This window comes from Archocentrus centrarchus, chromosome 22 (genome assembly GCF_007364275.1).
Source record: "Archocentrus centrarchus isolate MPI-CPG fArcCen1 chromosome 22, fArcCen1, whole genome shotgun sequence".
Classification (NCBI taxonomy): domain Eukaryota; kingdom Metazoa; phylum Chordata; class Actinopteri; order Cichliformes; family Cichlidae; genus Archocentrus; species Archocentrus centrarchus.
Window position 1 is genome coordinate 20,207,776 of NC_044367.1, and position 16,984 is coordinate 20,224,759.

Genomic DNA, 16,984 nt, shown 5'->3' on the forward strand with positions numbered 1-16,984 from the left:
AATTCAGTAACTATGCCAAGTACCATTGAGTGTATGTGTGTGGTAGAACAGACCATGAAATACAAGAACGGAATGACGATTTTAATCAGTTTGAGACAAGCAACATTTAATTAAGCTACATGATTCTTAAGCTTGACCAGACAATTTGTAGGAGTAATAATAAATAGAAAAGGATGAGACACCTGCTGCAAAACAGAATATCTTCACACAGTTTTTACAATTTGGATTTCCAACATTAGTTTCCCACACATTGCATCTTGTGCTTTTTTTTTGTCTTGGAAATAAGACAGGCATTGCTAGACCAAACTGTGTGGTTTTGTTTCAACAGCGAACTAGGTTAAAGAGGGATGGTCTGGTTGAAGAAATCCTGCAACACCATTTCATTTCAGTTGTAAATAAGTAAAAGTGAGTTTAGGTCAGAGGTGAGCACAAATCAGTGGCATCCTTCCTGCTTCAAGTTTTTACTACATAGTAATAAACCACAGTAAAAGCACTGGACAAAAAGAGCTAGGCGTAACAGGCGGACAACCTGCCGCTCACAGACTTTTATTTCCTGAATGTTGTGAGAATACCTCAAAGTGGTTCCATCCATCTGGAGATAATGAAGTTGTACATGAATGTAGACGTCTGATTACACAAACAGTCTAAATGTGATAAACAAACACAGCTTACTGGACCAGTAAGATACAACTATGACAAGTGATGCAAATACAACTGCTCCAAACTGAGTTAAAATTCAACAAGTAGAAATTTGAAGCAATTTGTCAACGATTACTTAAAATATTTTTTTTTTTTTTTTTTGGAAATACATCTCATAACCTCAGGATGCTTGTATAAAAAAAGTGGAATGTGCAAAATTTTTCACCACTGGGTAAATAGTGCGCTCCCTTTGCCTGCTTTAGAAGAAGAAGAAGAAGAAACAGCCTTTATTGTCCCACAGAGGGGAAATTTGGGTGTAACAGCAGCCGCAGTTATTATAAATATAAATAAAGATATATAATTCACACTATTAAGAAAAGAATATATATAAAATCAACAAACAAGTAGTTTCTGTAGTTGGTATCCCTCTATGAGTAGGCCAGTGCTGAGATTCACTCCAGAGGTTCAGTGTCTTCAGTAAACAGATCAGCTAAGTCAGCGACTGTCAGTACTGCAGCCTCTGAGTGCTTCATGGCAGTGCTGGTGTGACTGGAATTAAAAAAGGCTTTTAGTGGTACTTTGATAACAGTGCCTCCCCGACCTCTTTAAGCTATATTTAAATACAAATGTAACAGCATTAAAAATCACAGCACACTGACACACCTTTTTTCTGCTGTCTTCAGCATTGCTTGCATTCTCTCTTCAATGGTAGATTTGATGAGGAATCTGTGAACAAATGTTGGCCTGGTGGAGAGAGGAAACACAAATTAGTATTTCTTTGCTTTGTTTTGTTGAGTACAGAGTGGATTATATTATATAAATAATATTTTGCTAAAAGGTTTAACAAATTCTTCACATTTTTCATTCTACTTGCTCCCAAAATGAAAGAAAAATGAGCCTATGAGTCCCATACAACCTTAGATTTAACTGACATATGAATTCTGATGCAGATTTGTAACTAGAAGCAGACAAAGTGAATAATGTTGTATATGCAGTGCTGAAGGAGGTGAGTGCTGTCTAAGTGCCTTTTGCCCAGGCACTGCATATCTCTGAGTCTAGACTGAGTTTAAAAAAAAAAAAAAAAAAAAAAGATTAAAAAAAAATCTATCACTGAGGTATAAGTGCTGTACTTTACTAAGCAGCATAGTTGTGGATTTGCAGTTTTATTAATAACTAGAGGGTGCACTAATATTACATATGAATCTAAGAACAACAAAAAAAAGAAACTCCCATTTTGAAGTCAATGATTGCAGGCAGAGAAAATTTTGAAATGCAGAAGCTCACAACAAAATATCTGCATGTAGATATTTTGTTGTGAGCTTCTGCACTTTACGGTCTGTGTCTTACTTGGTTTGGCCAATCCGGTGCACTCTGCCTATTGCCTGGAGCTCATGAGCAGGGTTGAGGATTGGTTCAACCAGCAACACGTGCGTTGCTTCAATGATATTCAGTCCATTGGAGCCCGTGTGGAGCGGCAGAAGAAGAATGTTGATCTTCTCTTCATATTTGAAGGAACTTAGATTCTCCTGGAAAATAACAATTAACAGTGCACACATTACAATATATCTGTATCATTAGATTAAACTTGATTAATCCCTTTGGGAGGATTCCATCAGGGAAATTAAAGTTCCAGTAGCACTTTTATATTATAGGCACACAAGTGAGCACAACAGTAGTCAGAAACAAACACATGAATAAATAAATAACAATAAACAAAGACACAAGAAATAGATATAAAGATAGATATATAGATATAAAATGTCTAACAGATGATGTGGTATTGCACATTTCTAGTATTGCTTATGCTACATTGTGTCTGTGGTCAGGCTCAGACTGCTGCTGCCCCCCCAGCCCTACCCGGTTACCCCTCCTCCCCCCAAAGAGCAGTCTGAGGCTGTGGGGGTCAAAGTAGTTTTTCAGTCTGTTAGTCCTGCACATGGGGAGGAGCAGTCTGTCACTGAACAGTCTGGTAAAAGATCTCCAGGAGTTTCCTGCAGATGTTAAAAGACCGTAGCCCTCCTCAGGAAGTACAACCTGCTCTGTCCCGTCGTGTACAGGTGAGAAACGTTGGCATTTGATTTATTTTAAGAAAAAAGTGAGGTCCCAGACAAATTCATACAGCAGTTTAAGTACTGTGTAGTTTCAGTTTCAAACAGTTAGTTAATGTGCCGATTTTATCCCGTTTCACTTTTTAATACAAAAACATATGTGGATTCATTGTCTTCCTGTGGTATTTTCCTGCCAGTTGTTTTCAATCTTACAGACTTTTTACAAATGTATTGGCCAGAAAGAAACCTTTATTATGAAGTATCTCCATATTAGTGGCTAAGATTATACATTTATCTCCAAGAAGAATGATCTATTTTTGTTCTTCAGTTTGTCTTACTGTTGGTTTGTTAGCAGTTTAATCTCACAGTTCTATAAAAAAAAAAAGTATGTATGTGGAACTTTTAGAGCATGTGGCCTGAAGTAAAGGAAGAAATAATGAGAATCTGGGGTTGACCTGCTCTCTAGGGAGTGATTTTAGGTCAAAATAACAACCTGATCCAAAAGTGACAAGTATGAGGTGTAGCAGCAAGTTGAACTGCTGTTTTAGCTGCTGCTAGAATTTGGATCAATTAAAACTGACTAGATAGGTATTTAGACGGTATTTAGACAGGGCTTTACCATCATACAGTAAGTGGATGTTCAATAAAAACAAAGCAATAAAAAAAATTAAATGCATAGTAAAAATTATGGTATTCATTATGAGGAAATTGGAACATATCAAATTCAAACCTGAAATTTGTGAATTCCGTTGATTTGAGAGAACTCCATGTTATTATCAAACAAGGCCTTGGCGATGATGTCCAGAACACTCTGCCACTGTGCAAAAGAGAAACTAGGTCAGATCCAAACTTGATATCGCCAAAGTAAATCTTGTAGAGTGCAGATAGTTTACAGTTACCGTGGAGAAGACAAGACACTTGGCCCCGGGGTCGTTGACTTGAATCTTCTTCAGAGTTCTCACAACTGCCTCCACTTTGGTAGAGTGGCTTCCCTGACAAACACACAAAGAGTAAAGTTATTATGGCTGTGTTAAACAAATAATTACTACAGTCATCCAGCCATCTCTTCCTGTATTCCATGAAAATGGTGTTGCTGACTGACCTTGACCGGTATGTCTTGGTCCTGGCTGGATGACTGGGTGGTGAAAACATAGGAGATTTCTGTGTGGGATGTAGTCTGCCTACAAATGGCACACTTGATGGCTCGCCGCCTTGATCCCACGCTGTACTGCTCCACGATGATAGCGATGCACTCATTACAGAAGCAGTGGCCGCATGTCAGCACAGCCCACTAGAAAAGAGAGAAGAACAAGAGATTTTTCTACATGGAAAAAAACTGCTGTGGACCACTGTAAGAGTATGAATAAGTGTGGTTCAGGCTGCCGATGGTGGATTAATGGACGCCATATAAATCATATAAAAACAAAAATACAATTTACACCTGTGAGACTTCTACAATGGACTCTCACCTCCTGTCCCAGGGGCCGGGCACAAATGGGACACGGCTCTGGGTTTAGACCTCCAGTAGACTTGTCCTGGGACTGAATCAAGAAATTTATGTTGTTCAGAGTAAGCTCACACAATACTCTTAGCTAGGGTAATGTTACGAATTTTGTAGTTACTATAAAATTACCTTCTCCAGATTTGTGAGATACAGAAACTGGCCAAGCTTCTTTTGAAGCTGAGACTTGGCCACAGCTTGGTCGTTCAGAAGTTTGACTCTGTTCTGCTCCACCTGGACGCAAAACAGTCAAGAGCAGGGTTCAGAAATGTAATAAAAGTAATAATTCTAATAAAATAGAATATTACATCCTTAGAAACTTTCAGTCCTCTATCTATATACACATTAATTAATTCCAGAGTCTGTGGCACACGTTCAGCAGTTGGTTTCATATTGACAGTTATCTTACTCCATAGCTGGACAGTCTTTTGTCAATTCAAATAAAATCTATTTAATTTCTATAGCACCAAACTACAACAACAGTCATCTCAGGACACTTTACACTGCAAGATAAAGATCCTACACCATTATATGCAGCAAAGTGACTCTGCAAAGTGCCAATCATTCAACAGTCCTAATACCAAGTCACTCATGTTTTCATGACTTGCATGAACTTTTACTCACCTCATGGGGTTCTATGATGTGCGGCAATTTGGGCTTCGGCTCATCAGGCAGACGCACGCGTAGCCTCTCCGTGGCCATACCCAGCTCATCAATGGCTGACACGTGATTGCGCAGCACCATCCAGTACTCGTGCAGCACCTGAGGAGAAACAAATGAAACAAATCACTCCAATCTGTTTGAGCAATATAAAATCATATAGTTAGTCCAATAATTTATGCTGAAAAACTGAAAAAAAAAGAGATTTGACTAATCATTTTTATTCAGTTTACTGCTCATAATACATAATAAAAAATGCCTTTGGAACCCTATTGGACGAATGCAGCTTTTTAAATAATATAGGAAACCTGGTTACTTGTCCTTTAAAAAAGGATGTGCTAAGTTTGAAAATAGTAAGCGTGTTGTAAGTGTGCCTGCAAACCTTGTACTCCTTCTTCCAGTTCTCAAACAGTTCCATAAAAGTGTTTCCCTCCTCCACCAGGTCTGGGTCCATGCGTTTGAGTTTGGCAAAAGACAAGATGGCCTTCAGAGTGCGTTCTGTCTCACTGGCTGCCCACAGACCTCGGCTGGTGGTGGGGAGACGGTCATCGACCAGCCCCTCTTCATCCTCGATCATTTCTTCAAAGATGGCCGTCTGACACTTAACACTGTGGAGGAATTTTACTGATTAATCAACACTTGGTTATGTAATTTGATTGATGATGGGTCTAAAAATACTGCTCAACTTACGTGTGAGAAAACAGCTTGGACTCATAATCTATGAAAAGTTCATCTGCTTTGCAAAAAACACAGCTACAATATGATGAGAGAGATATTAGTTATAAGTGAAAATACGTTCCACACTGTTAAATTTACAAAGAAAGGTAAAGAAACACAATGAAAAGCTGTCATACAAGTTTATAAATTTAAGTATTGTAAGGTTCCTAACACTGCTTATATGAAGCTACAAAATGCTGACGACATACTTGTTGAGTGGTAGTCGCATAGGCCTGAGATGGCAAATTGTGGCCTCCTCAATAACTTCTTTCGAAGCTGGACCTTCAAGACTTTTCACTGCATCTTGCACAGTCTTTTGAGATTTCACCAGATCTTGCATTTGCGTGGTGAGCAGAAACTGCAGACCATAGGAATCACGGAACCTGCAGGATATCAGACATTTTAAAGCATGCCGGTCTCTTAAAAATTAGAAAGTAAGTGCTAGTAACTTCCTTGTAATTACTAGGAAACACTTAAAGTGCTTACTTGTCTGCCATAGAGAGCTTGTGGGCTTGTTGTTTATAACTGGATGTCAGTTCATTCTTGACACGGGACACCAGATCGTCATCAGTGGAGCAACGGACTGCTCTCTGAATAACATCCAGCCACCAGGGAGAATTCAGCTTGACCTTGAGAAAGAAAAATCATCATAGTGATATTTAACCATGTTTAAGTAACAACTTGTTTTTTATTGACTGATGCAACCACTGGACTGGAAAAAACAAAGGCAATGTATAAGTGGCTGGAAGTGAAATACCTGAAGTCTTAGAAGGTTTTGGGATTAAAAAAAAATCTCTGGCTCCAGTAATATCCTATTTGTCATTAGCTACATTTACTATTTTCTGATCACTATCAATTCTATTTTTTGAAAATCATTTGATAATTAAGAAGATTTTAGGCCTCCAAAAAGGGATAATAATTCTTAGAAAAACATTTAGTCCAATGTCAAAATATGAATTATGATAAAATGCATATTAGATCACTTCTATCTATACATCAATCTCAAAACCTGCGTAGCCATAAATATGCATCTGCAGAAATTTTATGATCTTAAAAAACATTGACTTTGCATTCCTAAACATCAGTTATATCTCTTTATATATCTAATCTTTTTATATAATGTGTAATTTCCCTGAGGGTAAAGAAGTTCTCACCTTTCGCTTCAGCTCTTTTATGTTTTGCAGCACCGGCTGCAGGGCCTGACGGGCGTCGGCAACCTCAGAGTCATATTTGGTCATGTAGTGCTGTCTCAGCTGCTCAGCCTACAGACACAGGGCGAATGATAAAACTGCAGTATGGTCAACTACTGTAAATAGAAATAAAGACATTCTGACAATAGAAAAATATTTGTGAATCACCTCTTCACCTAGTCTGTCATCTCTAAGAGTAGGAGGAATCCCAGGGTGCTTTGCGCTCAGCAGCTCCATCAAGTTGTGGGTAGCATGAAGCCTCTGTTTTACCACAACAGCAAAAGTAATCAAAAATTCATGATATCTATGAATTTTTCACAAAACCATATATACAACAAATCAGCATACTAAGAGGTAGTACATAAAGAATTAAGAGTTGAAACCTTTCACATGTTAAGTGCAGCCATTTATGAGGCCACATACCTGTAATGAATCAGTTTTCAGTCTGTCTTTGTGCTCCTCTGACGAACGGAGCACTTCTCTATACATCTCTGCTGCCTCTACAAAATCACCTGCAGATGGCAAAAGAAATAGACATCCTTAGTGACACTCAACATATCCATCACATGTAGACCTTACAAACCACTTCAGTACAGCGACAGCAATCATGCTGCTTTACTGAGACCAGCCTTAACAAAACATCCCAGCACAAAAAGTGTTGGAAGACACAAAGATGAGATCATGGCCTCTGTTTTGTTTGAACTAATTCCCATGGGAAACTGAGAGCAAAGGGAGCAGATGTATAGAAGGGGTGATCTATACCTCTGATTATGTGGATTCCAGCCAAACCATTGAGTGCACACACCAATTGTCTGTGAGCTTCTTCACACTCTACTCGACATTTCTTCTGCAGGGACTTCAGGAGCTCCTCCATTGTCATGGTGCTACAGAGAGATGGGGCACACAGGCAAACCCACTTAACAAATCCTCCAATACAGATTACACAGAATGGGTCAGCTTTAAATAAACACAACTGCATGCTTCTCAATGGACAAAAACGTTGCTGGAAGGGGGCTTTGCTCATGTTAATGTTGTGATTTAGTCTAGCTGGCTTGTTAATTAACTACTGCAGCTGCCTTTAAAAAGCCCCTTCATTTCCTGCACAAGTGCCTTAAGATCCTAATGCCAAGTACCTTTTCTGCAGAGGCAGGAACTCCCCCCTGACAGCCTGTGGATGGCAGCAGGCCTGGCGCAGTCTGAGCAGAGGGCACAAGATGGTATTTACGGTACGGCGGTCGAGGCTGCCAAGTTTCAGACTCCAGTCGGAGATCTTCCTGAGATTGACCAAAGCGTCTTGGGAGCAGACCTCGTGCTGACGATGGTAGAAGTGACCCTCAACGGGCGAGAAGTGCAACCAGTGCACCTCCTCTGTCTGAGGGGGAATCTGAATCTGGAGAAAGATTAACAAGACATCAAATGCCAGGTGGGTACATTTTCTAAGTTCAGTACAAACTTTCAAATGTAACATTATGTCTTGCTTATTTATTTATATCAAATCAAATACAGTTGCATTAAAAGACCAACAAGAGAAAACTTTACAGTTCTGTTTCACATGAAAAAATGTGTCACACAAAATAGTTTTTCAGGCACTCTCAGGTAGAGCAAGGGCAAATGTTCAGAGATGTTTTAACATCCTACCTGATCAATGACGTCTTTTTTAGCCGATCGCCATAATATCTGAGCGATTACATTGTACAGAGGTTCTGTATTTCCACGTCGGTAGGGACGATAAAGCAGTTGGTCCCACCAGTGTTTCACCCAGTATGGGTCAACTCCCAGGAAAAGCACAAGGCCATACAGATCTACGGAGTGAAAAAAGTTAATCTTAATGATTTTTTACAACTTGAGACCATACTCATAGCCTGCTTATGTCCTTTTGATTTTTTCCACGTTAATATTTTCTTCACATTACCTTCTAAGCCTCTCTGAACTGGAGTGCCACTAACACACCACCGATTAACAGATGCAAGACGCAGAGCCATTTCTGCAGCCTGAAGGGAACAACATCAGGTGGGCACATAAACTAAATTTAAATAAATCAGACAAAAAAAACCCCTAAACATTTAAGATACAACAAGAATTGGATTCCCTCAACTCACCTTTGCAGTGGGACATTCAACCATCTGAGCCTCATCCAGACAGATTCGCCACCACTCCACAGCTACCAAAGGGCTGGGTATGGCCATGTAGCGCTTCTGATTGCGGAAGCGGCGCCCGTCTTTGCTGTTACTGTGGGGAATGTCAACATAGTTGAGCTCAGAGCGCAGCACATCGTAGGTGGTAATGACCACATCCTGCTCGGCAAGCATGTGAGGCTGAATGAATCCATGTTTCTTCACACCCTGATAAACCTAAGAGGAAAGTTAAAGGCAAAAACGATTAGGCATAATGCAAATAAACACAGATGAAAGATAAACGTGTGCATCCAATAATGAATGATAAAAGTCATGTGGTGTTGGTGTCGTTCCAGCTGCATCATAAATATTGCTGCTTCTGAACCATCATTGCAACTGACTGCTCGCACTGTGGGAAAACTTTACTTAGACTTAAAAATCAGAAAGAGGGTAAAGGTGAGTGTGCCATGTAGTAGGTGTGTGGTGTAGTAATTCAACAAATGGGAAAAGCTCCTTGTGAGTATTACCTTTGGGGGGTTTCTATCAAAAAGGAAAGAAGTAGATGGTTTATTTTAAACCAAACCCTGCTCTTTTCTTAAGCATAACAAAGCAGGGTTGTTACTTACACCCAGCCAACCAATTTTTGTGCTTGAACCAAACCAAACTGCAACTGCAAATGGGATTTTAAAAAGTCTAAAATCAATGAGTCAAAACTGACTTTTAGTGTTACTCAGGAGACAAAGCTCAGTCTCTCAAGTGAAAGTCTTGGGTTTGATCCACCTATCCACCACAACCTTCCACTTACACTGACTTTGTTGCTCTTTTTTCTCCAAACTTGACTTATGAAAAACTTCTTTCTTGAAAATGCTTCTGTAAGAACACCTTTTCTGCCAGAAAGCCCTGAAGGCAAACTCCATTTGTGTGTTTTTTTTCCCCTCATAAATAGCAAAGCTTTAACATCACAACAATTTAATTAGTCAGCGACTGTGGTGTTGCATTATGCTCATAATCAATTATCTATGTGGTGCAATATGGCTTGCTAGTTTTAACGAAGCTTGGTATAATGCACACACTGGCCATGATTAGCAGCTGTTATCAGCATTAACTCCATTGTTTGCAATTATTTTTACATGTCCAGGTAAAAGGCCTCATGGTGGCTTGAGAATACGTAAATTCAATTCAGACAGAAACGGCTCCATACTGTAGTAGTTTACACATTTGCCTGACAAGTGAAAGATCCCTGGTTCATCTCTGGGAAGAGACAGAAATTCCTTTGGGGATTGAAAGTAGCTTCTTGTTCTTAAAATTTTTACTGGAAGGCAGAATAATGACATATAGCATTGCTGGGACCAAACATTGTAACATTTGGCACTATCGTATTTTGTATTATATGACACAGTAACAAGAGACGTATGAATCTACTCTCTCACCAGCACTTGTAAGGAGGAGGACCTGATATGCTTGTTGATCTCCTCGACCCACTGGTGACAGATGGAGCTTGGGGAAATGATGAGGGTGGCTCCTGTGGACACCGGTTTCATGGCTACCAGGCAGTGAGGGCAGTAGAAAGGTGTAGTTTCGAGGCTCTCCTCTTTATAGTTCACACAGTCCGCGTGCTGCCACAGCTGACAGTTCAAACACTGCACGCGGGCCTTGTAGTCAATGATGCCCAGCTCACCACATATGCACTCAAATCTGTAGTCAGGGGTGTTAAATGGGACAACAGACACTCTTGTGGGGGTTTCCATCTCCTTGTCATCAAGCCGTGAAGCTTCTCCTATTTCTTCAGGGAGATCATCTATTCTGCACATGTCCCGTGTATCTGAGGCACTTTTATCCTGAGACACCTGTAACGGTGCTGTGGAAGAATCCAGCATGTCATCTGACTGATCTGCTTTCTCATTCAGATTTTCATCCCACTCGTTCTTTGTTTCTGCTTCCTCTGAGATGAGACAGTCAGATGTAGGGGTGCTCAGATCTCTCTGATCTTCTGAGAAAGAGTTTTGTAGAGCTGCTTCTGCCTTTTCTTTTGCTCGTCTCTGAAACATTTTCCTGGGTGTGCTCTCTGTGTTTTTGGAATTCTAACAAAGACAAATGCAGACCAAACTCAGACAACACAATAAACTCATATTTGTAGCATAAAACATTCATATTTGAAGTTCTTTATTCTTACAGACTTTGCTGATCCCGCAAATGTTTTCTTTGTTTCTTTGTAGTTCTTTCCCAGCTTGAACGACCCCGCCAAGCCACGACCTTTGACCCGGTCAACCATGCCTTCATCTATGAGCTTTGTCAGTGTCTTCCTGATGTGGTTGCGGTTCTTGAGGAGGTCATAGCCATAGGTGGCTCGTATATAGGTGAAGACAGCATTGACTGAGGCTCCCTTGCCAGATCTCATCTCCTTTATTGCAGTGAGCAGCATGACACGCACAGCTGGAGAAAAGCAAGTATTATTCAAAAAGTGTGAAAATTCAGGGACTTATGAGGGTTGTCTGAAAGGACTGTGAGTGACATACTTGGGTAGGATATTTTCATTTTAGGCTGAGCTTCAGACTTGCAGCTGATAACTTTCTTTCTTTCTAGTGGAGGAGCAGGAACAAAGTAATTCACAGATTTTCCCTGAAAAAAATCAAAAGTTTTAAAAAACCATAAACCATAATAAAATACATAGTTTATTACATTGTTTACTGAAGAAAAAGGCAAAACTGTGTATTCATGACTGTAGAGGCCTACTAACCACAGGGAGTGTGAGGACCTCCTGTTCGAGGTCCTGCCGGGTATGAAACAAGATTAGAGCCAAAACCTCCACCGTCTTTCCAAGCCCCATCTCATCAGCCAGGATCCCACCAGGCCACTCAATGCCAGCCAGTGGAAATTCTCGAATTAAGCTGAAAATAGGAAAGAAACAACAGTCTAGTATCAGTGGCATTATAGCTCATACCTCAGAGTCACCTAAATGTGATAATAGCAAGTTAAAGGGTCGACTCATTCAAATTACACAAACCTTCATGCTGTTTTACTGTTTTGCTTCCAAGATAACAATTCTTCTACCAACTTTTATGCTAATCATGCTAAAAGAATTAAAAAAAAAAAAGAAAAAAAAAAACATTACCAAAACGCAGTGTTCGGTTTTTAAGGAAATGTTTTTCCACTTAAATAGTAGTCCCCACAAAAACTTACAATGAGGCCTATGTTTACATGTAAATTGTGTGTATAAAGGCATGATTCCTGCTGTCTTTATTGAGCTGCAAAGACAGCAAATGTTTCTGAATGATCGGAAACTTCAACACAAGAAGAACTGTGTTCTTACCAGCCAGTGAAAGGGTTATAAAACAACTTCTTGCCACACAATGTGATCAAGTCCCGCCAGAGGAAATGCAAAGATTGTTCTGCAAAGAAACAGTAAATATTAAATGTGTAGCTTTACTTATGTGATCTTTGAAGTCAACGTTTATGTACGCTTATTTTTTTTTTAAGTTAAGAATTACCAAACAGGGGAAAACACTGACATCTTAGTTTCAAAGATTCTCAATTTCAAAGAACCCCGAAGTAAAATTCTTGTTAAAGGAGCATGAGCAGCTGTGGAATGAATAGATGCATGTAATGTGATGGATCTACCTTTACTTGAGGTGCTCCTGTACTTCTCTCTCCTCAGCATCCAGTTGACTGCCTGGCTCTGGTAGGGCCTGAGTACAGGAATAAGAGCCTTATGCTGGACATCATAGGTCACCTTCTGGCTTTCTTCCTGGTGCAGATGCCTGACATAATCGTAGAGCTCCTCAACATTTTGCCTCTCCAGGTCAGTATCACATTCTTCCTCCTCATTCTCAACGACTTCTAAATAGAAAATATGGCAACAAAATCACTACTCTCTGGACAGGATGTCAGGGTGAATTGTAAACTCGTGCTGCTATAATACGGCGTGAGGAACTTGGAGACTACTTACCAGGGATAATGAAATCGTAGAAATACTCCATTAACTTCTGCATCAGTTGGTTTGCTTTCTTCAGCCGAGCATTTCCTTCACTGAGGAACTCCAGCTTCCTGAGCCCAGTTTCCAGCAAGTAAATCCCCACCTGGCAAATAGAACCAAGGAGCAGCTTAAATAAGCAATAATGTTGAACAAAACTTCAACTGTTTGATATTTTTGACCAAAGGAGCAAAATCTTACTCCATACATACAAGGCTGACAGTTGATTTTACTATTTGAAAAACAAATATTTAACTCTTTGTTATTAAAAGCAGTGTAATTCCATGGCCTATCCACATATTAACAAAATCAAATATAAACATGGGCTTTGCATGATGTACCCCAGTAGAAATACCTCCATACCATAACTGAGTCATCTGTTGTCTGGTGACAGAGCTGCACCACCCTCCTCTTCTGCAGCCAGTCGAGGTCCTCCAGCGGGATCCTGCGGAGGCTGCATTCTGCTGTACAAGTGTCCTCATCAGGCCTCCACTGCATTCCTGAGCTCTCATCACAGCTGCTGTAAATTAGGCAGAGCTGCTCACCCATCCTGTGAAACGTGAAAGCTCTCTGATCACAGTCAGATGGGAGCCAGGCTGGCCTGACACTGAATTCCCCAATGAGTGCTTTCCAGATGTGGCTGAGCTTTAAAAGTGGCAATACAGTGAGTGCCAGGGAGGTAGAGGCAGCAGTGATGTCAGATGATGTGCTGGGAACTTCTTCTGAAAAGTGGACAGAGCGGGTGCAGGCAGCCTCTGTGGCGCCCTCTGGAGTGGAGAGAAGGGCGGTACTAGGAGTGGGGTCCACTGAAAGAATAGAGCAGGTCGGTATCTCGTCATCTTCCTGGACTGCCTCATTCTTGCGGTCCTCCAGCATGTTCCAGTTCAACTTCTTCTTGGCTTCTTCATCCACCCTCACAGGAGGGGCCCTCTTTCTTCGGCTACTCATGATGAAACTCTGCAAAGTACAAAAAGTTTGAAATGCTCATGGAAAAAAGTAACACCACCTCATATTCATTTATGATTACATCAATAGCATATGCCAAATATTTACATTTGGCAGGCAGAAACAAAATGTTCTTCCCAAGCTTCTTTGAAATTGACAATATGTTACATATCACCTAATGACCACAATATCTTAATCATTATGAAAACCTTGCCTTCATACAGACTATTTACTATGTAGTTGTTTTACACATTCACCCAACAAGCAAAGATCCCTGGTTCAATCCCCAGAGGAAACACAAATCCCTTTGGAATTGTGTCTGGAAGGACATCTGGTACAAAAAAAATCTGCTAAATCAAATATATGGTCCTACCCACTGTGGCAACCCCTTGTGACTAAGGGAGCAGCTGAAAGAAGCTTTTCCTTTATACAAATAAAATTAAGTAAAATCCACCTTTCCACTTAGCATATATTTGGTTTACTTCTGTTGCCTTTAAGCCTTTTTGCCCTCCGTAAATAGTTACTTTTTTAAAATATGTACTTAAACAGGACTTAATCTACTAGAGTAGTTTCACATGATTCACATTTGAATTTAATTCACATTTATTTAATACTGGGCCTTGGTACAGCCTGTTACAAACAAGGCATTTTAGCTCCCTTTATCAGTTGAAAAAGGCACTCTTCAGAAAACACCCAGTTCAGAGCGCTTGAGAGTGCAATGAAGGCACAGCATTTGTCAACTGCTTGTAAATCCACAGCTAAAAAAAAAAAAAAAGAAAAAATTCTAAAAGTATTATTTTTATATTAATATTGTGGTATGTTTGTGGTGTCATCTGGTACAAGCATGAATACTTCTGCTCACAGCCAGAGCTTTGTGCCTGAGACAACCATTTTAGAGATAACTCACTGAGTCCAACATAGAAAAAAAACTTGAACCCAATAGTTTAGAGAAGTCTGACCTTATGGCTCCTAGGGATTACTTGTACATATGCTGACCTCATTATTTGAAACGTTGGTCATATTTAAGATAAGCATCCAACATTATGTGGACCTATTACGAGCCTAGATTAACTGATGATTTTAAATTGGCTGTAGGCGTGAGCATGAATAGTTGTCTGTCTCTGTGTGTTGTCTCTGTGATAGCGGCTCCTCAACCCTGATTTCGATAGGTGAAAGAAAATACAATCCAAACGTAGGTCTGAGGTATGTTCCAGTAATGGTGGTGCTATTCTCTGGAGAACTGATTGGTCATCAAAAGACGAAATCCTGCTTCACAGTACAGGTCTCTGTAGGTCTCTGACTGTCAATAGGTCAATGACAGTCTATATGAGGTAATTACTGTAGTATTAAACCGTCAAAGTGAATAAAAAACATATCCCACAAGACAAACTGCCACATGTTGTCACTGCCTGTGCATTTAACACTGCCACTCTGTGCATTTAACACTGCCACTCTAAACATTTAAGTTTACAGCTGGAGTCTGTCATTTCACTTCAGGTACAGTGTGTCTGTGTTTACCCCTTATTGCCCAGACTCGTGCTAAATGTGCTGCTAGCTGGCTAACTTGTACATCTTCAACGCGACGGCTTACAAGCTGCTGTTTCAAATTAGCTCCCTTCGGGGAAAGTTTCTCCTCTGAGAACACAGTCAGCAGCGAAACCATCATTACATATAACACTGTTGTATAAACACTTACACAATGAGAGCACTTTCGTACGGCGCGCCGCTTTTTACCCTATGACTGCAAACAAGCAAATGAGAAATAAAAAAGCATATTTACTTTTCGAGCCTCTCAAAAACTGCTCCCGTTATTACCGCTTGATGAGAAGTCGTTTCATGCTGAAGCAGCTCCAGACAATCTGGCTGAAGTGCACCTCAGTTCATTTACGGACATCAATGTTGACGTCCGCCATTTTTAAATGCAGGAAGTGACGTAAGAACAGGGGAAACGTTTCTGCCTTGGTCAAGTTTTATGTTTTTCTTTTGCCTTTAGTCTGTGTTAGATTAAATTTATCTAACAGAGTAAACTTACAAGAGATTAATTTATTTGCTTCAAATGCAATTTTTTTGTCTCTATTTTGTGCCTATTTTTGTCTTTTTATTTTTTAGTGTAACGTGCAAAAGTCTTAACCACCCATCACTTCTTTATATTTTGACAGGAAAATAGGAAGTAGGTGCAGCGATTATTGAAACAACTGCAAACATACATGGAAATATCGTGTATAATGCAAAAACAGAGTTTCTACACTTGTAATGAGCCTGAAAGTCAGTATTTGGTATGACCACCTTTTATTCTTCAGCCTGAACTCTCTTAGGCTGCTCACCAGGAGTTGCAAACAGAAAATTGTACAGAAGCTTTGGTTATTTTTTCCATCTAGAGGAGGGTGAACCAGAGGAATCCAGTGGAGAAGCAGAGAAGGAGAGCAGCAGAGAGTGGGGATAGAAGTGAATTACAGGTGAGTATTCCTTTGAAATGCAGGCAGCAGGCTTGATCTCTCCATTGGGTAGTGGAGTTGGAGAGAAAGAACTTCAGCCATCCTTTCACTGGAGAAGTCACACCATGGAAGCACAAACTGGTGTCATGGCAAAAGTGATTCCTGATGTTTATTTATTTATTTTTTTTTTATGTCTAATATCCTTGTTTATATTGGTAAACAGTTTGTAGTTAACATAATTTATGAGAGCTTAAATATAAAATTAAGAAAATACCAGTTTTTCAAGTATTTTTATGAGTCTGCATTATTCTACATTATAATCAATCCAGTCCTTTTTGCAAATTAAAATATTATCTTGCATTTGTTGCAATTTCTTCTGCCCTCTTGGCTAGGTCTTTCTTGAAAGAGATTTTTAATGTCAACAACACTTTTTCAAGGATATATAAAAATCACTTTGCCAAAAACTGATTGCAGCTTCTACCTTGTGACAGAATTTTTTTTTTTTTTTTCTGGCTCAAAATGACTTGATATCATTCACGAGAGACATGTTTGACAGATTATAGGTCAATAAGTAATTTAGAACAGTTTAAATTACCAGCAATGATTTTATGGCAGATGATCACTGTAAGTACTGGTAACTGATGAGAAGATGGGGAACTGGTATGACAGCTTAAGACCGGGAACATCTGACACTTCACCAGCAGGTCGACAGCTCCACCTGAGAGAGAAAGAGAGATAACCAGAGGCAAGAGAGAGAACAAGAAA

The 16,984-nt window shown here is 39.9% G+C and overlaps 1 protein-coding gene across 1 annotated transcript; it reads right to left on the reverse strand.

The window, feature by feature from the left end:
* Positions 1 to 4: 4 nt before the first annotated feature.
* On the reverse strand, positions 5 to 15,702 carry shprh (SNF2 histone linker PHD RING helicase). Its single transcript, XM_030718216.1, has 30 exons — positions 15,565 to 15,702; positions 13,203 to 13,796; positions 12,816 to 12,945; positions 12,488 to 12,706; positions 12,180 to 12,258; positions 11,607 to 11,757; positions 11,386 to 11,488; positions 11,043 to 11,302; positions 10,300 to 10,950; positions 8,855 to 9,106; positions 8,668 to 8,746; positions 8,394 to 8,557; positions 7,889 to 8,145; positions 7,518 to 7,639; positions 7,179 to 7,267; positions 6,924 to 7,016; positions 6,720 to 6,827; positions 6,052 to 6,194; positions 5,775 to 5,948; positions 5,539 to 5,601; positions 5,231 to 5,456; positions 4,813 to 4,950; positions 4,321 to 4,422; positions 4,157 to 4,228; positions 3,790 to 3,978; positions 3,587 to 3,679; positions 3,418 to 3,504; positions 1,987 to 2,165; positions 1,303 to 1,383; positions 5 to 1,188 (listed from the first exon to the last, which is right to left on the reverse strand). The coding sequence occupies exons 2-30, from the start codon at positions 13,785 to 13,787 to the stop codon at positions 1,092 to 1,094; spliced, it is 4,986 nt and encodes a 1,661-aa protein (XP_030574076.1). The 5' UTR covers positions 13,788 to 13,796; positions 15,565 to 15,702; the 3' UTR covers positions 5 to 1,091.
* Between the last annotated feature and the right edge of the window lie 1,282 nt (positions 15,703 to 16,984).